This window comes from Carassius gibelio, chromosome B8 (assembly GCF_023724105.1).
Source record: "Carassius gibelio isolate Cgi1373 ecotype wild population from Czech Republic chromosome B8, carGib1.2-hapl.c, whole genome shotgun sequence".
In the NCBI taxonomy this organism is placed as follows: domain Eukaryota; kingdom Metazoa; phylum Chordata; class Actinopteri; order Cypriniformes; family Cyprinidae; genus Carassius; species Carassius gibelio.
Genome location: NC_068403.1, coordinates 22,784,361 through 22,810,618, shown reverse-complemented (window position 1 = coordinate 22,810,618; position 26,258 = coordinate 22,784,361). Strand labels below are relative to the sequence as shown.

Genomic DNA, 26,258 nt, shown 5'->3' with positions numbered 1-26,258 from the left:
TTTATCAATCATATCCACAGAAATCATATCCCAACTTGATCAGTTAGTTGGGCACATGCACAGATACAGGTGTGGAAGGGACACGTCATCTGTAAAGCACTGTTTACATATACTGTTGAGTTTGACAAACAAATGATAGTAATGCTTAACCAAATATTCCTCCACCTAGAAGTATTCCCACGAGAACAAACAGTGTCTAATATCTGCTTTAAAACCCTCAACCTATTTGTCTGGTAAGGTGGCATATTACTGTACTACTTTATTACAAACTGTCTTACAAAGAGAGGAGTTGATATTAGTGTTTGTGGTAATATAGTCCTTCTAGGGCTTTATGGGATTCTGGACATTACACAAGTATGAGAGTATTCACGTAGACTGAGCCATTCACCAGCACTAGCATAAACACACACACACACGTGACTCATGTCAGAGGAAATGAAAAATCAGGAACTCGTCTTTTTGTCTTTTTAAATGCTGCTGCTAACACAATGCTATGCAAAACAGGCATTAAATATACATCACTCTTACGATTTGGTATTTGGACTGCTGTTTAGAGCATATATATTACCCTTTTCCCAATTACAGGTTTGAGAAATTTCAGCAAAGTGAAATTCAGGCTCTGTAAAGCAAGGTGAAAAATACAGATTTGTGTGTGATCGTGAAGTTCTCCTGAGCATTGCAATTAATGAACTTTAAGCAGTCTTGCATCGGAAATGACTATATCATTCTGGAATGTGTGTGTATATATACAAGCAAAAAATGACTCAAGCATTTAGCTGTTGAAATTTGACACTAGTTCAAAGTAATACAAAGTAGTAATTTTATTTAGTGAGTATGCATTAAAGCTGCAGTAGGTAACTTTTGTAAAAAAATTTTTTTTTACATATTTGTTAAACCTATCATTATGTCCTGACAGTAGAATATGAGACAGATAATCTGTGAAAAAAATCAAGCTCCTATGGCTCCTCCCCCAGTGGTCCTATTGACATTTGCAGGAATACATCGCTCCCGGTAAGAAATCAACCAATCAGAGCTGCGGTCCGTAACTTTTTTATGTGTTCAAAATTAGGGGTGCTCCGATCACGATAGGCCGATCGTTATGCGCATCTCGTCAGTAAAGCTGGTTTTCTAATCAGCGTTTAATTCCATCAGGTGCATGATTTCACATAGAGCAGCTGTTACTACATAGAGCCGTTGTTAATAGAGAAGATGCGCAAATCCACTTCATTTTCAGCGTTTTTTGGTGCATCTTCTCAGTTAACAACGGCTCTGTGTAGTAACAGCTGCTCTATGTGAAATCATGCACCTGATGGAATTAACCGCTGATTAGAGAACCGGCTTTACTGACGAGATGCGCATTAACGATCGGCCGATCGTGATTGGAGCACCCCTATTCAAAATTTACAAAATGCATATAATAAGCGAGTACACCATGAATCCATTTTCCAAACCGTGTTTTTAGCTTGTCCTGAATCACTAGGGTGCACCTATAATAAGTGTTTATATTCGGACTATTTTAGATTGCTTCGTGGGTGCCGCGGCGGAGTAACCCAGTACCTTTGTGATTCTTCATAGACATAAACAGAGAGAAGTAGCTCCGGCTACGATATTCTTCCGCAAGACGCAAGCAGTTCTGTTTATTAACCGCTAGAGCATCAAAAGTTACCTACCGAAGCTTTAAATGATCAAACATGGGAGTAAAAACATATACAGTATGATAATTGCTGTTCTTTCTATTCATCTAAAAAAATAAAAATAGTTTCTCTGCAGCACATTTTCTGAATGATTTCTGAAGGATCATGTGACTCTGAAGGCTGGAGATTATAATGATGCTGAAAATTCAGATCTGCATCACAGAAATAAATGGCAATCACTTAAAGCTGTTACATTTGAAAACAATAAGCTATTTTGTATGCCAGAATGTGTCAAGTATATTTTTTTCTCCTTACAAGGGAATCTAAATGTATTAAAAAGTATGCACAGGGAAAGAAAAATCTATTTAAAATCACAATCACCAAGTTAGAAATGAGATTAGGAGTGAGTGAACTACCAAAACTATTCCAAAATGAATATTTTATTCTGTTTTAAGTCTTTACCATGGCTAAAGATGCCGGAAAAATACAGTTTCAGTGCAAAACAAAAACTGACAATATACAGAATATTTGTTGGTGTTTTGATACGTAAGCTACCATAAAAAAAAATCTCTGTTTGCTGCTGAATGAAGGCCACTCTTCTCAGAATGTGCTCAATACTCTATATTCTAGATTTTCTGACCATTGTTATAATGAATATCCTTAAACACTAGTTACAGCTGCCATTCTTAAATTAAAAAAATAAATTCTTCAAATTGTGGAAAAATATAGTGCATAAAATCGAAGTGGCCACAAAGCTAAGTAGCACTGCAGAAATACACACAAAAAGCAGCTAAAACTATTTGCAAATACTAAAAAAATTGCTATACAGCAAGAGGCACAGAACGGTTTTGACATTAAAGCCTACCTCCGATGGTTAGAGCACTTAGACGTCTCTTGACATGAGCAAGGTCTGGAGAGGCCAAAGCAGGGAAGAAAAATCCACTGGGAGTTAGTGATTCCCAAATCCTCACAAAGATAATCCCAATGAGAGAGACTGACAGACGTTAAACTACAGCACGGCTGCACTAATCATATCTAAAGAGTCTCTTACTGAGGTCAACCACACATCTCAATATGGATTCCAGACAAAATACTTCTTTTCATTACTGAATCACACCAGGCACCAAACCAAGCAATTCCTGCAGCAGTCACAGTTTCAAGACCCATGATAAATCACAGCCTTCGTGACTGGGGAAGATCAAGCTGAAATTAAACCCCACACACTGCCAGGCAGAGCCAAGACTAGCTACAAAAAGAATAAACACTGTATTTTTAAAGAAAATACTTATTTACAATAAAGATCATAATTTAGCTTTTGGGGTTATTTATTTTTACAGTGTAGTTTGTGCAAATGCTGGGAAACCTGGCAAGGGGCCTGAAAAATATGGACTAAGGGTGCTTTCACACTTGGTTCACTTGCCTGGTCCGAACCAGAGTTCGGTTGCTCCCCCCTCCCCCTGCCCCCGCTGGACTGTGTTCATATTATAATATCTGAGTCCGAACCGCGGTTTGCTTGCGTCATCAAGCCAGCAGCTTTTTACCCAGTTGCTTGGTAACGACAGCGCAGGAGAAGGCGGCAAATGCACTTTTATGAATTACGTTTTTGAACTGTTCGTTTTGTTGATAAAGCTTTGGTAAATAATGGCACTTGCACCCTAACAGGGTATGAAGTAGATCTAAAATGCTGCTTTTCAAGAAAGCAAACAAAATACTGTTTTTGGAAATTCCACCCTTTAAATGTGTCAGAACACCTTTAATGTATGTTCCCTTTACAAAAAGTGACAATGTCCAGAGTGGAAATGATTTTATGAGCTGTCATCTTACATACCGTATTTTTTGGACTATAAGTCGCATCAGTCCAAAAATACGTCATGACGAGGAAAAAACATATTTAAGTCACACTGGACTATAAGTCGCATTTATTTATAACCAAGAACCAATAGAAAACATTACCGTCTCCAACCGCGAGAGGGCACGCTATGTTTTTAGTGTGGAGTACAGTAGCACTGAGCAGCATAGAGCACCCTATCGCGGCTGGAGACGGTAATGTTTTCTATTGGTTCATTTCTCTCAGTTCATGTCAAATCTATTTTGATAGATGTAGGTATGAGCATATGTGATCATTTAATCACTGCACTTTTGTCCGTATTTTCTGGACTATAAGTTGCACTTTTTTTAATAGTTTGGCTGGTCCTGCGACTTAGTCAGGTGTGACTTATTTATACACACAAAAAGCACTGCCGAGTAGGGCTGTCAAAAAAATATTCTTTGAATTTTAAATAAAAATCTACATTCGATTGCAAAAACGTTGCATTCGAAATTTCAGGCGTGCATTAAGGAGGCTGCCTTATGAGCCCTGGGTATACTTCACAGTCCGTGCTCCGTTCTGTCTCGCCAACAGCCGCGTCCGCACAACTTTCAAAGGCAGACGAGCTCGACACGCAGTCCCCACTTCTGTCTCATCATTCACCTGCAGACGGATGACGAAAATAATGTGGATGGCCAAAGTATATTCGACCTCTATCAGAGGCGCACGAGAGGCGATGAAGATGTAAGTGTCATTGCATCATAAGGTTTATGTTAGCCTATCCAGTTGAAACCGCTAGAAAAAAAAAAAGACATCAACGTGGAGAAGATCTTGTTTACATAAAAAATGAAACCAAGCCGTTCAAACAGAACGCATATTTCACATTTTCTAGAGGGACACCATTGGAATCACGTCTCGTACAAGAGCCACATGTTTAGAAAGCCATGTAAAATGTAAGTTTAACTTTTTAAAAACATATCGAGACTTTATGGTGGGTTTTTGTTCCTCATCCCACTGAATCTCATTTTTAAATAAAAAAATGTATTATGTTTGACTGGCTTTCTGCTCTTTTTATTAACTATGCATGCATTCATGATGCTGCTTTGTTTAATAGTTAAGCAACTTAATTATAATTGGTTTATAAACCTTACTTTAAATATGTATTTTTTCCAAAGTCATGTTTTCTTATGCTTTGAATAAACGTGCATTAGTAATATTTTGCCCAATGCGCCCTCTTGTGGCCTTAGAAGAGAAGCCAAAAGCTTTTCTTCACCCTAAGTGAAATTATGCATTTTAAATTTGAATATAATTCGAATTTTGATAAAGTACAAAATTTGAATTTAGTTTTTTATTTATTTTGACAGCCTACTAACGGTGTTTACATGTCAACATAATACAGCTTTCAGTCTCATATTCTGTACTTAATACATTTATGTTCATACATTTAGTTTTTGAAGAGAGTGACTGCTACATTTCATAACCGCAACAAAAGTTTGTATTTACTGTTTATAAACTGGGCACAGATTAAACTCATAACAGTGTCTGGGTGAAACATAATCCAGATGTTGGTTACACAGGTGTTTCTGCATTAGTCTCAGAGGGAAATAAAGGAGCAGAGACGGCATCAGGGTTAGCAAACTACTTGGCAAAGCTTAGCAGTGAGAGGAGAGAAAAATAAACACTTTCACCATTTTACATTTGATCAGCTTCAGGTATCGGTTTAATCTTTCGCCAACCAGCTATAAAATGATTACTACATATTAATATATAGTATTAGAGACACACATTTTCATTAAAATGTTATCACACTAGTCAAATTAAATTAGTGTATTAACCCTTTCAATAAATGACTGCCAATAACAGACGAGATGCAACTATTAGAAATTCTGGAATCTGAGGATGCAAACAATAATAATAATAATAATAATAATAAATAATAATGATGAGAAAATCCCCTTTGATGTTGTCCAAATGAAATCTTAGCAATGCATATTACGAATCAAAAATTAAGTTTTGATATATTTATGGTAGGAAATTTACAAAATATCTTCATGGAATCTTCGCTTTACATAACATCTTAATGATTTTTGGCATAGTTTTTTTTTTATTTATTATGTTGACCCATACAATGCATTTTTGGCTATTGCTATAAATATATCTGCGCTACTTAAGACTGGTTTTGTCCTCCAGGGTCACATATTAGACGAAAAATTTAAAATTATGGGCTAGCTTTACTAACAACTTGCCCCAGTTCAAACCGTTTTTCGGTGTTAAAACATTTCTGTCAGGATATGTAAATGACATGCGCCAGGGTTCTTTAATTTGCACTTTGTCAGTAAATACCCCGCAGAAATTTCCATGCTCATCTGTGCCATTTTTGGTAAATCTGGTCCTTAGAAATGATGCCTTGGCAACTAACTGAAAGTTTAACTCCGGTACAGAACAGCACAACATATTTTAACTGGAATGACATGTTGACGTAATCAGTGTAACAGGTGATGAAATAAATCGATCTATTTGTATTCATAACTACCACTGAAGTAAATGATACTTAATAATACTCAAGGTAACTAACAGCAGAATATAGGATGTGTTTACATGGCAACATAATACAGCTATCAGTCTCATATTCTGTACTTAATACATTCATGTTCATACATTTAGTTTTTGAAGAGGTTGACTGCTACATTTTAGAACCGCAAATTTTAAACTGCATTCTTAGCAAACCTGTGCCGACAGCTATTTGTTTTTACTGTGAGAACTGATATTGACTTTGCCATCTTTGATAATGTCATTATGGTAACCTGAGAATATGGTGCTGAACTATTGACATTGGGATTCATTTATTTACCAATCGCTAAATGACGCTCTAATATTTGTTAATTATTAAACTACTTATTGAAAAAGAATCAACAGATTAATTGATTTAATCTGTCTCATTTGCATTCTCCTCAAAGTATTCTCTCTATGGTCATAACAGTCATTAATTTGTACAGATGTCTGATGGAGAAGAATATAAAAACCTTAAATAACTGTTTGCATGTGAATCAAGAGGTTTATACTTTCGACTACAGTCTGGCATCAGACCGCTGATGGCTCCTATAAGAGTTTCTGTATCATCTAGCATTGGTCCACGATGGATATAAGTACAAATGTAAAATGACATGGTGTCTGGAAACCAGCAACCACATCAAAACTAACCTCTCCAGCAGAAGAGTGTGCAGAAAATAGAAGGTTTGCTTGTGAGCTTGTAATGGCAAGGTCAAAACATACAAGCAAGCCAATCTCTACAAAGACTGGTCTAGCAAAGCACATCATTCCAGCCACCTCAAGCGTGATAATACACAGGAAGGGGCGGAGCTGCTATCTTAAAGTGCTGTATAGCCTTCTCCTTTTGTAGAAGCCAAATACAGTGCTGCAGGCCTTGATCACAGCAAACCCAGAATAACGACAGGCAGTCTTAATTTATATATATATATATATATATATATATATATATATATATATATATATATATATATATATATATATATATATATATATATATATATATATATATATATATATAAAAAAAAACTCTAAAACTGCTTTCCAGAAAAAGTTGATGCATTTCTTCAATCATGAATTTAACACATAATTCTGAATAAGTTATTAACGGGGAGCTGAGATCCAAATCACCAACCTTCATGGAAAGCAGTTTCTAGAGTCCTAACCCAGACTTGGTGGACATTCATAATTCCTCACCGAGTTTATCCGATGATGTAATAATGTCATTGGGAACGCACGAATCCAGATCAGCATCCATAATCCCAAGAGGGTCCAGCTGAGCCACATGGTGACCACGTATCTACAGGAGACAAGAGGTCCCCCCACAAACATGGGAGCCGAGCGCAAAACCACCCACAAGGAAAGATATAGAAGAGGGGAGGAAGAGGGCACAGAAGAGTGCAGAGCAGCAAGAGAAAAAGAATGTTGAGGTGATAGAGCAGTTGATGGAAGATGAAATTAAAGTGTTGGGTTGGGGCATAAGAGTTGAAAAACAGGGGAAAGAGGAAATGAGAGAAAGAGGGACAGATAAAGGGAAGGGGAAAGCAACAATCACACAAAACAGGCTCATTAATGTTGGTCTGTTGAGCTGTAGGGGACAGAAAACATTTCTCACCAACATGCTGGAACCCAGTAGCTACTGGGGACTCGTCAAAATTTACACAACTGATGCCAAGAGGGTCGAGGCTTGCATTGTGATGCCCCATTACCTGGAAACAGGGCAACAGCAGTCACAAGACATCAGGAGTTCACTAAGCAGATCCCTTGACTGTGAATTGAGCCCAATCTTTCACAAAGTCACAAATGTGAGTTGCGAAACGATTCAACCAAATTGAGGTATAGCACAATTTGGCATTTTCAATCAAATGGGACTATCTGCTAGAGGTCGAACAATATATAATTTAACCGATTGATTGACACATTTATAGAACCATTTATTTGCTTTATGAAACTACAGGTTATTGGAAAAATCAGCTGTGATAGTTGGTGAACCTGATCATTTGTTTTAGTGTTTCTGTTTATGCATGTTTTTATGTGACCTGTGCCTGAGAATTATTATTAGCACTGTGCAATAAAATAAAAGTCAAGGATGGAAACTGTTCACCTGTCATTATAATCCAGCATTGAAAATAAAATGTTAGTTATGATTTGTGCAGACCCAGCAAGCTAATATTTTTCTTTGTAATTTCATGACAATAAACAAAAATGTCAGTCTGATAAAGTTACAGTCATAATTATTTTAGCACTAATTAATTATAATGCAAAAGCTGAAAGTTTTCATTCATATTTCTTTATTACCATATTTGAAACTATCGACTAATAATCAATTATTGGATATATTTTTCACCTCAGTTATCGGCAAACCCCAACACTAGTCGACCTCTGCTATCTGCTTAGTGAATGTTCTCCTGTAACCTCAAAAAGCATCTCTTTTACTTAATTTTTTTCAACATGGATCTCTTACCTTGTTAAAGGTAAACTTGTTAAAAGGCAGCACTGAGATCTAAATTTTAAGCCAATATTTTTAAAGAAACAACTGCACAGGGTTTTTTTAATCTGTGTGTGTACCTGATAGGCCCTGATGAGGGACTGGACTGCCAGATGGTCTTCCACGAGTTTCTCCACATTCGGCTGAGCCCCCACCAGAGACTGGGCCTGAGCGAGCCCGGCCAGACTCACTCCCATCGGAGGAGGACTCTGGTAGGCTGATCCCGGGGGGGCACCAGCATTAGCATTCCTGAAGAAAATGTCCCAAGACTGGAGAACAGAAAAAGAGCAAGCTTTTAGTCTCTTTATGTAGTCAATAATGGTAAATTGTACCGTATTTTCCGGACTACAAGTCTCACTTTTTTTCATAGTTTGGCTGGTCCTGCGACTTATAGCCAGGTGCGACTTATTTATCAAAATTAATTTAGAACCATGAACCAAGAGAAAACATTACCGTCTCCAGCCAGAGGGCGCTCTATGCTGCTCAGTGCTCCTAAGGTCTACACTGAAAACAGAGCGCCCTCTCTACGGTAATGTTTTCTCTTGGTTCTAAATAAATGCGACTTATAGTCCAGTGCAACTTATATATGTTTTTTTCCTCGTCATGACGTATTTTTGGACTGATGCGACTTATACTCAGGTGCGACTTAGAGTCCGAAAAATACAGTAATCAATAGCATAAAAAAAACATACTGAACTGGATATATTACTAAAATAATTTTGAACAATCTCTAATAAAGCAGACACAAATCCAAAGGTCTAAAACCCTTTTACTGTACATGGTATAAAAGTTTGGAGTGTTTCACAGTAACAAAAACAGTGAGAACAAAAAAAAATACAAAATAAAAACAATAAAATTTGGCTAATTTTCACCAAATTAAACATCTGTGGAATACATAAATGGGTTTATATTATTTTTTTAACATGACCCAACTATAAAACATGTCTACTGCTGGCCATTGTAAGCAACACTGGAACTATTGCTCATATTTAAGGTCAGGGACGAAGGATGAGTAACAATGAGTATTGAGTAGCTTATCCAGTAGCATTTGTGCTACAGACACAGGTGGATGTATCAGTCTTTAAATCATGTTAGGATTAATATTAAATACAATATTTCAAGGATCTCTCTCTCTCTCTCTCTCTCTCTCTCTCTCTCTCTCTCTCTCTCTATATATATATATATATATATATATATATATATATATATATAAAATAATTAAAATAACCCTCACAATTAGGGTAGAGTCAGAGTGAGAACGGTCATTCTACTTTTTGTGTTTCTAAATGCCTTACCAATACAATGTGAAGTTGAATAAGATGTTCAGGGTTTGTGGTCCCGATGATCTATCATAATTGAGCTGGAAGTTCACAATTCATTCACATTCATATAGACACGGTTTTGTTCTAAAGCATATGTACATTTACACATAATATTGATAATTGCAGTAATGATGATGTCAGATCCTTTTGAAAGGTATATGAAATGGATGTCGTTATCGTATTAATGATTTTTAACTAGAGTCAAATTTCACATGACGACAAAGCTTGTCCTTGTTTTGTATGGTGAACAATTCTATGAGACTCAGCATTGTGTTTGCAGTGACAACTAACGACTCTAAACAGGTGTGGGTTGACACTGTGATTTGGACTAAACAAACTCAAAGCCTATCACAATAAAGAAGATCTGCTTGCAATTCAGCTCCAAAGTTATAAGACAAAAGCCCTCTACAGGTATGGGTTTGGTGAATAATTTTCTGTGACCCCTCCTAGTTTGTGATTTTTAAATAAACCAGTTTGATTTCCATTTGGCAGTTATCATGGATCTGAACAATTTTACTCAAAGCCCGGGACACACCAAGCAGACAATCGTCCGTTTGCCATCATTGAGCCACGGTCGGGCTAGTTTGTTTGGGGTGTTCCACCTGTTGGCTCTCATCAGGCTAACAAAGGCAGCAGTTTCCCCGATTCAACATGCTGAATCAGCGCCGGGGACATCGGTGAAAGTGAGAGCTCTGATTGGATGTTAAGTTTAGTGAACGAGTCAGTGCAGAGAATAAAAGCAAAAGTGATAAAAACAAGCATGTGAATGAAGGCGGTACAGACAGAAGGCTGTTTAAATGTTACGTGATCTTTCCCAATCATTCTAATACGCGAATGTTTTCATAACAACATGAGCCCCTTAAAATGATTAAAGTTATTAACGTTACTCATATTCAAAATGGTAAGCAAGAGCTGCTTTGTGTACATTTTGTATAGCTGTGTTTTTCTCGTATATCTTTTATCAGCACAGCTTTTTGGTCTAATGCTGCAGAAGCGAGGTGACAACACCGTTGGCTTTCATCGCCACTAGTTCCTTGAAGTTGGCTTGGTGTGTGCCGGCCTTAAAGGTCTTATTCACTGCTGGTAATATTGGCTTTTAATAAAACATTTCTGTCTATTAGGGGTGTCCATGGTTAACCGGTTAACCGATTAACCGTTAAAAATTGTGTAACCGAGTGAAACATTTTGCTCGGTTAAGTGACGTCAATGGCGTGCATTGAATTTAGTTGTAATACATTTTTGCACCACCAGAGACCGCCAGAGCGCTCCCAGACATTTGTAATGTCCACAAGAAGAAGTCATTTTTCTAATATGAAGCGGGCTAATACGAGTGACGGGGCAAAATGCAAGTATTGCAATACAGTGCTTAGATATACTTCAAGTACAACCTCGTTGTTGTAATCTCAACAGCCAACACCCGGGCATCATTAGGCCGGTCAGGACACACTGGATGCGTGGCGAAAGCATCTCAGCTGCGTGGCGTGTCTGTTTTTAATTCGGTTCCCATGTTAACAGGTTAGAGCTTGCCGACTGCCTGCGTGAGACGCGCGGCTCAGGCGCGGCTCGACGCGTGCATGCTAGAAATAGAACCGACGCCTTGTTGGAAGCGTTTCCAGGCAAAGTATAATAGGAAAATATGTTTATATGTCATTTTGTACACAAATACATATTCATTCATGACATTTTGATATTTGAAAGTCTATAGGTTGACATAAATTCAGATATGAATGTAATTTAAATAAATAAATAAATAATTATCGATTTTCAAATATTGTACGTGTCAAACATAGTCATAGTCATAGCCTTAGCGAGGCGGCCGCGGACTCTGCTTGTTACATTTTGCCTTATACATTTTAGGCTTATTCTCAAATTCAGATCGTGTTAATGGGCGGCATTATTAGGCAGTTTTAATAGGACAATTTGACCGGAGAGATTAAATTTTGTCGGACATTCCTTTTTTTTTTCGGCCAATGTCCGGAAATTACTATGGTTATGGTTACTATGGCACACTATGGTTAACCGAGTATTAACCGCTAAGGGCCTCGGTTAACGGTTAATGAAAAACTTGAGAACGTGCAGCCCTACTGTCTATATTAGTAGAGAGGTGATTTTTTTTTATTTTATTGGGACTAGATAAAGTAAATGTAGTCATGGAGGGCACTGTCCTGCAGAGTTTAGCTCCAACCCTAAAAAAGCTCACCTGCCTGCTGCCTTCTAGTAATCCTGAAGATCTTGATTATCTAGTTCAAGTATCTGACATACCCTTTTACCTAAAAGGTTAGGTACGACACCCATAATGCATGCTTTGTATTTATATTCATGCATTACTCGCTTATAAGGCAGTTTAAGGTTAACAACACCAAGACAGAATAATATAAGATGGGGTAACTCAAAAAAAAAAAGTTGCAACAAAATAAAAACTACAGCAGCGACAACCAAAACATAAAACCTTCAGAACCTTAGTGAATGTCTGATCTAGAAGGGGTGATCTATTTGGCATCATTATTTTTTTTATATTTGTACTTGAAATAAGAAAAAAATACTTACGATAATAAGAAAAGAATTTTTTTGCAGCATGCATTAACGAATTAAGTATTTAAACATCGCCTGCACTTAAAAAAGGGGGAGGAGACTGAATGAAACTTTGGGTTTACTGAAGAAAGGTTCAGAGGTTTATAAAGTAAGTTACCATGGGAACTAATTCGGAGTATAAGTTACCTCTCTTTCAGAAATGGGCTCGACTTACCCTGCTTTCTTGGGATTGACAAATCTCCCATTCTGAAATGGAAAACCCAGAGTTTCCCCTCATTTCAGGGTTAACATACTCCGTTTTCACTTAACCTCCTTTCTCATCAAATGTAAGGCTTTTTAAGACAAGTAATACAGTTTTAATAATAAATTGAAGGGAACACAATGCATTAATATGTTCTCTAAATGTACAGGTGCTGGTCATATAATTAGAATATCATCAAAAAGTTTATTTCACTAATTCCATTCAAAAAGTGAAACTTGTATATTATATTCATTCATTACACAAAGAAAACACAGTGGACCAACACCAGCAGATGACATGGCTCCCCAAACATCACTAGCCGTGTTTCCACTATCGAGCTAAGACCGGGCGTGCTAGTGCGTGCCAGGGCCAGTCGCATTTCCACTGGGGCTAGAGGCGGGGTTATGAACAAAGGCGGGGTTTCTCCGTGTCTAGAGAGCTCAGCGCGGGTCATTTCAGAAAGATAACAGCTTTAACACCAGTATTAAAGACGTTTTAAAATAAGTTGAGCTCAAAACTTATAAGCGATGTAAAAGACTATGCACGCTAAACATTAACGTTACCATAGTAAACATGGTAAATATGACCGCTTGGAGAAATCATACGTCAGCTTCTTATTCTCTATCACAATTGTGTATTTATTAAGTAACATTTTATTTGTCGTCTCGTTTCGTGAGTTTAGCTCCACGTTGCAGATCACCAAAATATAATGATTTTTGTTTGGGATCTTTTATAAAAATAGAGAGTCTGCGCTGAGGATCATTTCAGAAAGATAACAGCTTTAACACCAGCATTGAACACTTTTTAAAATAAGTCAAGCTCAAAACTCACGTTCAGTCAGCAGCGAGTGTTTGAAATAACTTGATCCAATGTGGATTATAATCACTAAACAAGGCAGAAATATTTCTAAGCAATGAAAAAGATATGCACGCTAAACATGTTACCATAGTAAACATGGTAAATATGACCGTTTGAGGAAATCAGACGTCAGCTTCTTATTCTCTATCACAATCGTGTATTTATTAAGTAACTTATATTATCTGTCACAAGCCTCGTCTCGAAAGTTTATATCACGTTGACTATCTAAAAGAATATAGCCTAATAATGTTTTTTGTTCGGGAGCTTACAAAAATAGAGATATTATCATTCATTCTAAATGTGACGGCTACTGTGGCTAATAAACAGAAACAGACTCGACTGAATAAGCAGGCTATTTTCATGAGCGTTAAAAATAAATTAAATAGAAATTAGTGTATTTATGTGTGATTAATTTTGAGTCCTGATCAATTAAATCAATATGATCAATGTATCACTTATTCTATAGTTAAAACATTGATGCTTTTGAATTTGAATATATAACAAAGCATGCAAACAAACTGCCGCTTTTATCATGTTCGTTTTGTGATCGCACATGTTCCAGTGACTTATTTCTTAGTTTTCTGATAACTTCTCTTTGTTGGTGAAATTTTGAGGTTGCATGACGTTGTTCTGAGCGGCGTGTAAAGGGCATGTTTTAGTGACGTGCATTGGTGCTTCAAGCTCCACTGTGGAAACCCTGCGCTATTCTGGTCTCGGTGCTACTGGCCCGGGGCTATGAGCCCCACCCGGCCTGCTTTAAGCCCTGGCTCGCACTGGCCCGACAGTGGAAATGCGGCTACTGACTATGGAAACTTTACACTGGAACTCAAGCAACATGGATTGTGTGTCTCTCCTCTCTTCCTCTAGACTCTGGGAACCTGACTTCTGCAGGAAATGCTAAATTTACTTTCATCAGAGAACATAAATTTAGACCACTCAGCAGCAGTCCAGTCCTTTTTGAAGCAAGACTATTCTGATGCTGTCTGTTTGTTCAAGAGTGGCTTGACACAAGGAATGTGACAGCTGAAACCCATGTCTTGCATATGTCTGTGCATAGTGGTTCTTGAAGCACTGACTCCAGCTGCAGTCCACTATTTGTGAATCTCCCCCACATTTCTGAATGGGTTTTATTTCACAATCCTCTCCAGGTTGTGCTTATCCCTATAGCTTGTACACTTTTTTTTTCTACCACATCTTTTCCTTCCCTTCACCTCTCTATTAATGTGCTTCGACACAGAGCTCTGTGAACAGCCAGCCTCTTTTGCAATGACCTTTTGTGTCTTGCCCTACTTGTGCAAGGTGTCAATGGTCGTCTATTGGAAAACTGTCAAGTCAGCAGTCTTCCCCATGATTGTGAGCCTACAGAGCTAGACTGAGATACCATTTAAAGGCTTTGCAGGTGTTTTGAGTTAATTAGCTGATTAGAGTGTGGCACCAGGTGTCTTCAATATTGAAACTTTTCACATTATTCGAATTTTCTGAGATACTGAATTTGGGATTTTCCTCAGTTTCAATGATAAACATAAAAATTAAAAGAAAAACATTTGAAATGTATCAGTCTGTCTGTAATGAATGAACATAATATACAAACATCACTTTTCGAATGGAATTAGTGAAATAAAGCAACTTTTTGATGATATTCTAATTATATGACCAGCACCTGTAAATGTCTAGGGAGCACACAATGAGTTATAAACCAATCAACATTATTTTTAATTTAAAAACATTTTTTTTAATAGCTCGGACTAATCGAATATGGAAATAAAATAGGGCTGGCAGATTAATCAAAAAGTAATCGAAACCGAAATTCAGAACCTCTGACCGACGTAATTTTCCCATGTTGGTTATTTCATTTTTTAAATCCTGTTAATACTTCCCCCTTAAAAGCATACTACCGCGTGTGTAGCCACATGACTCTGCCCCATCCAGTCAGTGGAATAAAAGCAAAACACGGAGGTGAACGCCGGTTCAACACACAGTGATGGCCTTGCGTCTTCACTAAACTTTGTCAGTTGTTATTTGTTTTATGGTTTGGACATTCAAGCGATTAGATGTGTATTATATCGAGCTACCATGTTAGTGCTAGGGCTGTCAAAAACAAAAAAATAAAATTCCACATTCATTGTAGGTGTCCATTAAGGAGGCAACTTTAAGGCCCGCCTCGGGTATACTTCACATTCCGTGTTCTGTCCCGTCTCACACAGCTTCATCCGCACAGCTTTCAGAAGGCGGACGAGCTTGACGAGCAAGTACCAATTCTGTCATAATTCACCTCGTTCGCTGTTGACAGTTGCGCACCCTGTCCGCGTGCAGGCACTTTTTGAGACTGCGTGGACGGATGCTCGGCTGTCCACGAGCCCTCTTGGTGCCGAAAATTACATAATGCGGATGGTCAAATTATACTTTGTCCTTTATAAGTGGAGCTTGAGATGCGAAGAAAATATAAAAGTGTCATTGCATTAGAATGTTTTTGTTAACATATACAGTTGAAGCAACTAAAAACTGAAACCAAGCCATTTACAAAAAAACGCATATTTCACACATTTTCTAGAGAGGGACGTCTTCTATTACCCTTGCACTCACATCTCACGTGTTTAGAAAGCCATGTAAAATGAAGGTGGGTTCAGTTTTTTTCATAAAGATTTTTTGAGACTTTATGGTGGGTTTTCCCCATCCCACTGCATCTTATGTTTAATGTTATGTTCGTAATCGAGGTAAAATGTTCAATTAATCGAGGTTTTGATTTTGGGCCATAATCGTCCAGCCCTAAAATAAAGTGTTTTTGTTCCTCAAAACATTTGTCTTGTTTTCAGAGAAAAATGACAAATGAAAAACAAATAAACATAAATTTGCCAATGGGTTTAGAAAAATTTTTTTGTCATTAATCACCTACTCCAATGTCATTTCAAACCCGTAAAAGCTTTAAGTCATTTTTTTTTCTTTGTGTACAAACAGTATTCTCGACACTTCATAATGTTCTGGTTCAAACACTGATGGCAGATGGACTATTCTGACAATGACTTTCATACTTTTCTGGACCGTGACAGTGTAACTTGGCAGTCTATGGGACAGTAGTGTTGGGCGATGTGGTCATTTTTCAAATCATCATATCATCAGCCTGTGAAATCGACGATACACGATATTATCATGCATGAGTGGAGCAAGAGAGAGACTCCCTTCTTGTCATAGCATAACTGTTTGGTGTTTTAAAACACGCAGGTGCGCGAGATAAGAGACTATGAAATGTTTTACAAAATCAGTCAACGGTGAAAATCAATGGTAGATTTCATTTTAAAGTCCAATAGTTTAACACTAATACTGGACATAAACTAACACGTTAAATATAAAGTATTCAAAACAGGTAAGTTAATTTTTTTTAACGAGTTGTCGGAGTCAAAGTGTTACAAATTCACTGACTACATGCGCGCAAGCGCACGTGTGTTTGTGTGTGAGAAATGCGGTGCTGAAGTGAAATAGCTGGAGAGTTTGATAGCCGAATTATAATAGGCCGCCCAATAAAAACAAAAAGTTATTATTATTAATATTTAATACATTAATAGGAGAATGAGGCTTATATCGTCTTGACTATCGATAGAGACATCTGCTTATGTTGATATCTCGAACTATCGTCAATAGACGATACTAAAGACTCATCTTTTTCGCCTGCACTTAACCTACTAACACCAGTACTTTTCCTTTTCTTGTCTTTTTCATTTAATAAAAAAAAATGGCTATGCATTCTATACTAGACTAACTGAGACTTGTCATGGCACTTGTATACTGTTGTTGTTCTCTTGTTGACCTGAATGCTTCTATTGTTCTCATTTGTAAGTCGTTTTGGATAAAAGCGTCTGCTAAATGATTAAATGTAAATGTAAATGTAAATGTAAATGTACTATCGTCTGTCTGCACAACCCTAGTCACAAGCCTCATCCAAATGATCTTAAATTGTGTTCTGAAGAAGAACAAATCTTTTACAAGTTTGGAACATCATGGAGGTAAGTGATTAAATTGTTATTTTTGGGTGGAGTATCAGAAAAACAAGTTTTCATTTCCCATTGACAGATATTTGTTCTTGTTTCAAATATAAACTCTTATAAACTTAATTTCACTTCGTTCATTTCTCAGAAAACAAGACTTAATATCTTACTTTTGCCTCTCAGGTACATGTATCTTGACTTAAGGTGGTTTAGATATTTGTACTGGAAAACATAAATACTCAAGTAGATACTATCTTTATAAATTTAAGACTTATCGCTCTGATTTAACACCTTTAAGGCCAAAATAAAAATGTTCTAAACTCGATTATTCTCAAATAATGTGATGTATTGCAATCTTGTAACACAATGCCATAATTAAAACTGAATCCAAGAATATGTAATTGCCAGCAAGACAGGGGACATATCCATACACAGAACACTGAGCAAAACATTAACCCAAGATATCCTGGACCTTGTACTCACTGTTGACCGGTGAAGGTGGTTATTATAAATAAGGGGTTATTACATAAAACCTCATTAGAAGTACATTGGGTGAAAACAACTAAACACTCAAAGACGGCGCTGTGTGTCACTGTGTCCTGGAACCGGGACACTCTTGTGACCGCTCTAAAAATACTACAGGGATCCCAGTAATGTGACCTTACACATACAAGTTGCAACCCACCATCTGCAGACAGACGGAAACTCAGTGTATACTTGCATGTATTAGAATCGTTTTTGGCATTGTTATGATCAAACGCCCCAAACTTTTTTCTTAGGGACTGGGTTAAAGAAATGTTAAATAGAAATTGGAAACAGTCAGGAGGACATGACCACTAGCACTGAAAAAGAGGTCTCTTCATTCCTTCTTCCCATAATCCACCTGCACGTCCTCTGCATCTTACCTTGTGCACACTCTTGGGATTCTCCAACCAAGCATAGTACATCTCCTCGACATAGTTAGAGCTCGTTCCGTTCAGAAACGGCTCTGCGGCCACCGGTGCCGTATAGCACCTGAATGGCTGAAACGTCCTAGGGGTGACCGCTGGCCTCTGCTGTGACAGATTTTTAGCAGTCTGTGAGGCCGTGATCGGCCGGAGCCGTGCCGCACAAGTCCTTAAGCGGTGCATCGCAGTCTTTTGAACAAGCGCCACCCACACTCACAAGTTCCTGGATGTCTCCAGATGTGTCACCTCCTTCTTTAGCTCAAACGGAAAAGGCGTTTAAATTTCCTGGGGTTAGAATGGATAGTTCCAGAAACGTTTGAATCCTATCTGTGGTTTGTACTCTGAAAAAAGAAAAGGAATAGACAGTCAGATATGCATTAAAAAGTCAGATATGCATTAAAATGCCTTATGCGTTCATTCCCTGAGTATCACATGAAGGTTTTAATTTGATTTTTAGTGCAAAAGAAACAGTAATAATCAGGTACAACAGGAACTGGAAATCATCATCATCAAAGATCTTCATACAGCTCAGAACGTACTCATTTCATATCTGTTTGCAGTTTTGTGCTTTACGTGGCATAATGGCTGCTTGTAGAGAACAGACAAAGGTCAAAGAGCTAGTCAAGCTCCTGATAAAGACCATGAGCTCCAAAGCATTCATCTTTTTGAGAAACAGAGCCAAATGTCTTGTAAACTGTAAAAAGATTGGTGTTTTTGAAAATGTGTCAGAATGGTTTTGGCTGGAGTACACTGAGTCACACAGAAATGATAAATATAGAAAGAGTTCATTGAATGATGAAAGAAAGTATGAGTGAACTTTCAATGTATTTTTCACCCAATTGATATGAGCCACTTTGCAAATAAACAAGATCATAACTCAGATAACAGTGATATAACGGAGGTCACGATTACTTTTGATTGTTGTACTTTTGACACAGGAGAGGTTTGATTTTACATTTTCACTAATGCATAGAAATAAATGAGGGTCAAAGGTGAGTTTATTTTCATCACTCAAAAACATAATACAGACTATATGCTAAACAGAGTTAAAAACATCCTTTATCACATGACTAACTCTGATATGTATTTTAAAACAATCTACACATCTGTCACCAGGATTGTAGAAAACACGTGTGATCAAGATTACATAACATTTAATGCGTGTTACACTATGTACCCTTGACTTATTTCATATTGCTGGCATCATTAAATTAATATTTTAACACAACATGTCGTATCTATGCAACTTTGTGAGGAGTTTTTATTCGCGTTCAAGCAAAGCATTGACTTTCCTTCATTCCTAAGAAATAAATCACACCCGCCGCTACTGTAATAATCTGAGCTAAGTTCTACTTCATGAAAACGAATAACTGTTAGAGTTATTCTTTTCCGCTAAAAGGAAACTGGTCTGAACATGTGGTTGGAATAAACATGGACCCCTTCTCTCCCTCCACACGCCTATGTTTTGACCTTGCGTTCCACTCCCCTTGATGAGCCGTCGAACACCGCCCGCCCACTGCACTGATTCAGCGCGCTCATTGGCTGAAGACTCCTAACCCCGCCCACCGGACATACCTAGTGGAAGGCTAATGGAGACACGGGGTGTCAATCAATATGTCCTTTCGCTTAACATACGAGTCTAATGAAAATATTAGCAGCCCATGCTAACCGTCAAAGCAGAGGCCGATATTGGAATCCAGTCATGTAACTTTTAAATCTTATTACTACGCTGTTATTTTGTGGGACAGTTACACGTACCTATTTAATGAATAAAATACAATATAAACGTCTTTCTGTTGCTATCCGCGATACATTGAACTAGCAACAATAATGAGCTAATTAAAGGTCGCTTCAGGCACGGAGTTTTGCAATTAGATATCTTAGTATCCTTTAGCCAGTGGACTGACACGTAAATACCTAGTTATGTCATCAAATACCAGGTATCTGTGTCACACTAAACAAGAACACGCTACCATGCTAATTTGAAGAAGTGAAGAGAGAAACGCGCTTCTCGTTGGTTCTAATGTCGACGTTGTACTCAAGCATCCATTTAACGGCGGATGTGAGTGTATACGTACAAGAAAAAGAAACACTTACTTGTTCAAGCAGCCTTTGTGAGCTGGTCGTGCACCGGAGATGGAAACGGTTCCGCTGAGCCCCGCTCGTGCTCGAGAGACTGACGCTAGAGAAGAGAACACTAGAAGCAGAACCGTTCCGTCATCAAGAACGTCAACCGCTCAGTTCTGACGTCACGTCGAGATTTGGCGCGCTATTTTGACTCGCAGTGAAGTCCAACTCATTCCCAGTTCCCACGAATCGGTTCTTTCGAGCTGTTCTTGGCAAACAACCAATTAAATTCGATTCAGCAGTTATTAAATATCTAATATCTAAATATTAGATGGAAATGCTATAATGCTAATAATAATAACAAAACAACACTGAAAATTTAAAGTATTTTCTCACAAGCCTTTTCCATTTACACCTACATTTTTTATGATCTATGAAAAATACATTTTCAGTTAACATGACACCGATTTATGGAAAAAATCAGGCTCAAACAATATTTGTGTATGAATTATATATCGCTAGTCCAAAGATTTAATACTTTGCATAGTGCAAAAGTTCTTGCTTATTTCTATGCTTATGTATGATGAGAGTGCTGTAGTATCAGTCAGGCAGACCATCTTATTTGCAATCTGCAAATTATATTTTAAATACACTTTACAGCATAATTAAAAACATACCAGTGATTTTTATTGTCATATGCAAAAACGGAAAACATCACCACCACACTGAAGGTAGCTCAAAATAAACCCATCCTGCACAAGTCCATCCTTGATCCATAAAGCATCAGTAAACCAGAATCCACAACTGCTTCCAGCTGCAAGACCCGTCATTACACACAAATGGAAATGCAGTGCAAGAAGGGAGCAATCTATCATTCATTCAGTCAATCATACAGATTAACATAATACACAGATGTAAAATAACACTCGTTGTTATCAAACATGTATTGTATGGCACTTGGCTGATTTTGTTATGACGGAAATGTCATAGAGTGAGGATACTGTCCAATGTGCTCTACAACAGACACGTTACAGCGGTTTGTTTGAGGGTGCTTGACTTTATACACATACTCTACCTCTTGTGGTATTAAGAGGTCTATGAAACATGCAAAATGGTCTTTTTGAACTTATTTAACAGTTTCAGCAAGGATGAGATCTGTGTCAGTGGCATAGTATGTGATATCATGCATAAAGTCATGTAGCCCTTGAAAACTATAGGAGAAAAGCTTCTATTTTGCTTTCATTGTTATTGTCTGTAGTCAAGTAAAATCATGTTAACACCACAATGAAACCAGCAGTCAAACAAAGTGTCACAAATCAGTCATTTTCAAAAACAAGTTCTCATCTTTACTCGGTTTTTACCTCGGCGGGGACAGAATTTCACTTGGCAAATAAAGTAAAAAATAAACTTTCTATAAAAGTCATGTATAAATGAAAGTACATGTATGTAAATTAAACTATGTATAAATGCTAAAATCTCTGTGTTGGGTAACAACAGTTTCAAATGAAAATGTACTTGTCCCTGCTGTATTATAAAACCTAAATTATGAATATGATGCACAAAAGAGAACAATTTGCAGTTACCACGGGCCATTTTGATATTTTAAGGATGCCTCATAAACTAAATGATCGCATTTGTCTTTTATAAAAAAGCGGAGGTTGAATGTGGTGTTCAGAATATATTTTGCACCAAAAAAAGGGGGAAACAAATGAACATTTTAAAGCCGGCCTATGATAAAAAGGGTCTCGGTACATTCCTACAAACAGTGGATATTACTGAAGTGCAATCAGTCGCAGTGGTCCTATATAGCACATAAGAATTGTAACACAGTTAAGAAGATCGGTGTGTTGCCATAGACATCTTTCGTCGGGTGACAAGTGTTTAATTAGCTAAAGAGTTTTCTCGCTCCCATCATGCACTCTGTGATGTATTGCGAGTGGAGGTTTCTTTCGCAACAGTGAACGTCTCTGGGTTTGATTGACAGTTGACAGCTGTTTGCAGACGGAGGGGGAGATTAGAGAGAGTGGGAGTGACCAGCTGATTCCTCCTCGACTCCTCCCACTCCTGTCCATCCCAGACAGAAATACAACTGTCAGTCCGATGTGTGTTGTGTGTTATACTGGGGGTGCAGGCGCTGGTCTTTGAGGCATCAGATGTTTGGGGGGAGCAGGTGGTCTGTGGAGGGAGGACAGAGTATAGGACTCAAGTCAAGTCAACATTTCAAAATGCTTGGAATATTACAAATCAGCAACTTATGAGGTTTTATGATTAGGATGCTACTTTAAAAGACAGCTGTTTATGTTAGTGTGGGGTCACTTAGATATTTACATTTACTTGATCAAAAATACAGTAAAGCCAGTACTATTTTGAAATATGATTACAATTTCAAATAATAGTTTTCTATTTGAATATAGTTTCAATTGTAATCTATTTTTCCTGTGATGCAAAGCTGAATTCTTAGCATCATTACTAAATGCGTATTACTTTTGTGATGCATTTTCAGCATTCTTTCATAGTAAGAGAGGTCAAACGAACAACATCTCTCTCGCACTCTTTTTTTTTTTTACAGAATCATGTAACATTATTCATGTATTTACTGTCACTTTTAAATGATTTAAGGATGTGTCCTTACCGTGCTAACGGAGGTGGTGGTGCTCTTGTTGTGTAAGATGGCACAGATGCTGATTTATTAGTCTGAACCACCTGTGAAGAGACAGAGACTTGTGTTACTGCTGATGAAACATGTGGAAGACAGGTAACTACCTAAATAAAGCTTAAAATGAATTTACATCAGACAGAATTAAAGGGACAGTGTACCCATAAATTAAGATTCTGTCTTCATTTATTCACCCTCAAGTTGATGGTACCCATTGACTTCCATAGTATTAAAGAAAAATGTCAGTGGGAACCAATGTTTCATTACAAACATTCTTTAAAATATCTTTGTTTGTATTCAACAGAACAAAGAAACTCATACAGGTTTGGAATAACTTCAGGGGGAGTAAATATAGACAACACAGGGCTCCAGACTAACTTTTTTCACTAGGAGCACAGTGGCCCCCAACTGAAAATTTTAGGGGCACAACCAGAAAATTTAGGGGCGCACACCGTAAATCAACATGCTAACCAAATCTACTAATTTCCACTGTATTACTAATAAATACTTTAATAATAGATGCAGAAATTACAATGTGCTGTTTCAAATTCAGTGTCACATTTTATTCTGCACTTTTGAAGATGCAACAACAAGGTAAACTGACAGCACCATCGCTGTCGAGACAGTACAAATAGTAAACAAAATTACATACACTCAGAATAAAAAATGTGCATAGTAAAAAAGTTTGTGTGCATGCTGTATCGTTGTTGTATGTTTCGTTAAGTTTTAAGCCATTCTTCCTTTGAAGGTCGAGCTGGCTTTTGTATTTGGTGAAAGGTAGTTCTAATGCTTATAGTACCTCAGTATCTGAATTCTTACAGCCAGTCTTCTCGAAAATGGTGAGTGTGGATCAGGGCCGGCCCTGACCAATTTGCTGCCCTAGGCATGATTTTACCTGGCGCCCCATGTGTATGTATGTATGTACATGTATGTATATATATATATATATATACACACACACATACACACACTACAGCAGAACTGTTTCCAACACTCATAATAAATCATCATATTAGAATGATTTCTAAAGGATCATGTGATAGACTGGATGTCACATGTGACACTGAAGAATGGAGTAATGATGCTGAAAATTCAGCTTTGCATCACAGAAATAAATGATAATTTAAAGTATAATAAATTGAAAACAAATTATTTTAAATTGTAATAATATATCACAATATTACATTTTTTTCTGTATTTTTGATCAAATAAATGCAGGCTTGATGAGCAGAAGAAACTTCTTTCAAAAACTTAAAAAAATAGTAATGTTTCAAAACTTTTGGCCTGTACTGTATCCCCCCCAAAACTGCACAACTGTAGAGTAAAACATTATTTAAAAAAAAGTGATAATAAAAAATGCGTCTTAAAACTGACAAGATTGTACAAAATCACAGTCTGGGGACTCAGAACTCAGAACAACTGCTAACATTAAGTTTAAGGTAAAAATAACTGCCATGAAATTATAGTATCTTACTCCTATTCAATAAATTGTTCTTTCACTACATCTCTTTACCTCTGTCTTTATCCTCTTCTCTTCTTTTTGGCAGTGTATCTATCGCAGACTATGATCATTTATAATGTGTCATGTAAATTCGGCCTTGCGTCACAATCAGGAAACTTTCACCGTGTCTAGAACGGGCGCGAGCCGCCAGGCCCGTTTATACGAGCTGTGTGTTAACAAAAGCAGTGCTGTCTACATTGGATGTGGCGTCGGGCACGCTACACAACAAATTACCAACAACTGATCGTGCGCGCGCTCTGTTTCTGACGCACTTCAAGCACTCGATGGGTGGGGGAAGATTGAAGAGCCAGACTTTTTTTTTTTTTTTTTTTTTTTGCTTTATTTGGAAGTGTTTCGAATTGTTGGTTTTTAAATAGTATCCTATTATAAAAAAATATAGGTAAAAAAAAAAAAAAAAAGTTCACTCATTCTGGCGCCCCTATGGATGAGTGGCGCCCTTAGCATTTGCCTATGCCGCGGGCCGGTGTCCTGACATTTTATCCTACCCTGTCAGATTTTCCTACGCGGGTTTACTGCGCACGCGCACATCAATATCGCGTCCTTTGTCTCATGCTAAACAACGATATTTAATGTATCTGCATTACTGTAAGGGTAGTTTTAGGGCTGGGGTAGTTGTAGACTTTAATAAAAACGCAATCTAATTGGTAGAAAATAATATTTATTGTTGGTTTCCTGTAACTGTATCCCTTCTAGCTACAACCGCGAATATAACACATAATTACTGTATTTGCAGTACTGTAAGGGTATGATTAGGGTTGTGGTAGGTGTAGACGTTAATAAACCATAACTTTACAGTAGAATTTTCGTTGTGGAATTGTACTACCCACTGTTTTGGTGGGAGGTAGGAAAATCTGACAGCGTAGGACAAATCGACAGAACACCGGCCCACTTAAAGCACTGCTAAAAGGTAAACTTGCAAACTCACCTGGCTTATACTATGTTTAAATCAAATGCCAAATTAATGTTTTGATTTAGATAGTTTCACGCCTTATTTAGTGAGTAGTGAGCAGTGATTGATATACCGTTTGAAAGTGTCCCTGTCAAGTAAAGTGTTATAGAAAACACGGGAGAAGGAACCAATTGCAGGTAAGCCGTTTATTATAAGGGTAATCCAAGAGAGTAAACAGTCCAGGCAGGGTCAAAACCAAATCAGAACATAAACAAGACACAAACACAAGGCAAGACACGAATGACGGGCATGAGTAATACATAACATTAAACAAGGACTCCGTCTCACAGACTAAGACAGACTGGGTATTTATACACAGAAGGATAATGAGGGAACAAGAGAATGGTGGGGGACAATCAATTAACTAAACAAGGAGGAAGGTGACCATATAAGGGAACAGGAAGTGATCTGGGACAGACACCGTGAGAAGGAGGACATTTAGTGGAACCCCGGGGAACAACAACCCAGACACTGTGACAGTACCCCCCCTCTACGGAGCGGCTCCCAGACGCTCCAAGACAAAACATGACACAGAGATCAGGAGGGAGGCGGATAGGTGGAGGCTCAGGGGGAGGGACGGAGGGCTGGAAAAGGAACACATGGGGGACAAACACCAGAAATCTAAACATAAAACAGGGAGACCAGGAGGGAGGAGGACCGGAGGAGGTACAAGGGGAGGGATGGAGGGCCAGAAAAACTAAGGGGAAC

At 37.7% G+C, this 26,258-nt stretch overlaps 2 protein-coding genes across 4 annotated transcripts in view; both read right to left on the bottom strand.

Moving 5' to 3' along the window:
* Window positions 1-20,620, bottom strand: part of LOC127963276 (2-oxoglutarate dehydrogenase complex component E1) — a 31,589-nt gene extending 10,969 nt beyond the window's left edge. The window contains exons 1-6 of one of the 3 annotated variants that reach the window (XM_052563099.1): window positions 20,454-20,620; window positions 18,315-18,697; window positions 8,557-8,745; window positions 7,186-7,288; window positions 2,500-2,544; window positions 569-619 (exon numbers count right to left, since the gene is read on the bottom strand). In XM_052563099.1, the coding sequence (XP_052419059.1) occupies window positions 569-619; window positions 2,500-2,544; window positions 7,186-7,288; window positions 8,557-8,745; window positions 18,315-18,539 (613 nt within the window). In that variant the 5' untranslated portion in view covers window positions 18,540-18,697; window positions 20,454-20,620. Of the gene's footprint in view, window positions 1-568; window positions 620-2,499; window positions 2,545-7,185; window positions 7,289-7,603; window positions 7,698-8,556; window positions 8,746-18,314; window positions 18,698-20,453 lie in introns of all 3 variants that reach the window. The other 2 variants (XM_052563098.1, XM_052563097.1) reach the window with 2 other exon arrangements.
* Window positions 20,621-21,088: 468 nt separating this feature from the next.
* LOC127963277 (disintegrin and metalloproteinase domain-containing protein 9) overlaps window positions 21,089-26,258 on the bottom strand; it is a 46,638-nt gene continuing 41,468 nt past the window's right edge. The window contains exons 21-22 of the mRNA XM_052563100.1: window positions 23,056-23,126; window positions 21,089-22,598 (exon numbers count right to left, since the gene is read on the bottom strand). Coding sequence (XP_052419060.1) covers window positions 22,538-22,598; window positions 23,056-23,126 — 132 coding nt within the window. The 3' untranslated portion in view covers window positions 21,089-22,537. The remainder of the gene's footprint in view (window positions 22,599-23,055; window positions 23,127-26,258) is intronic.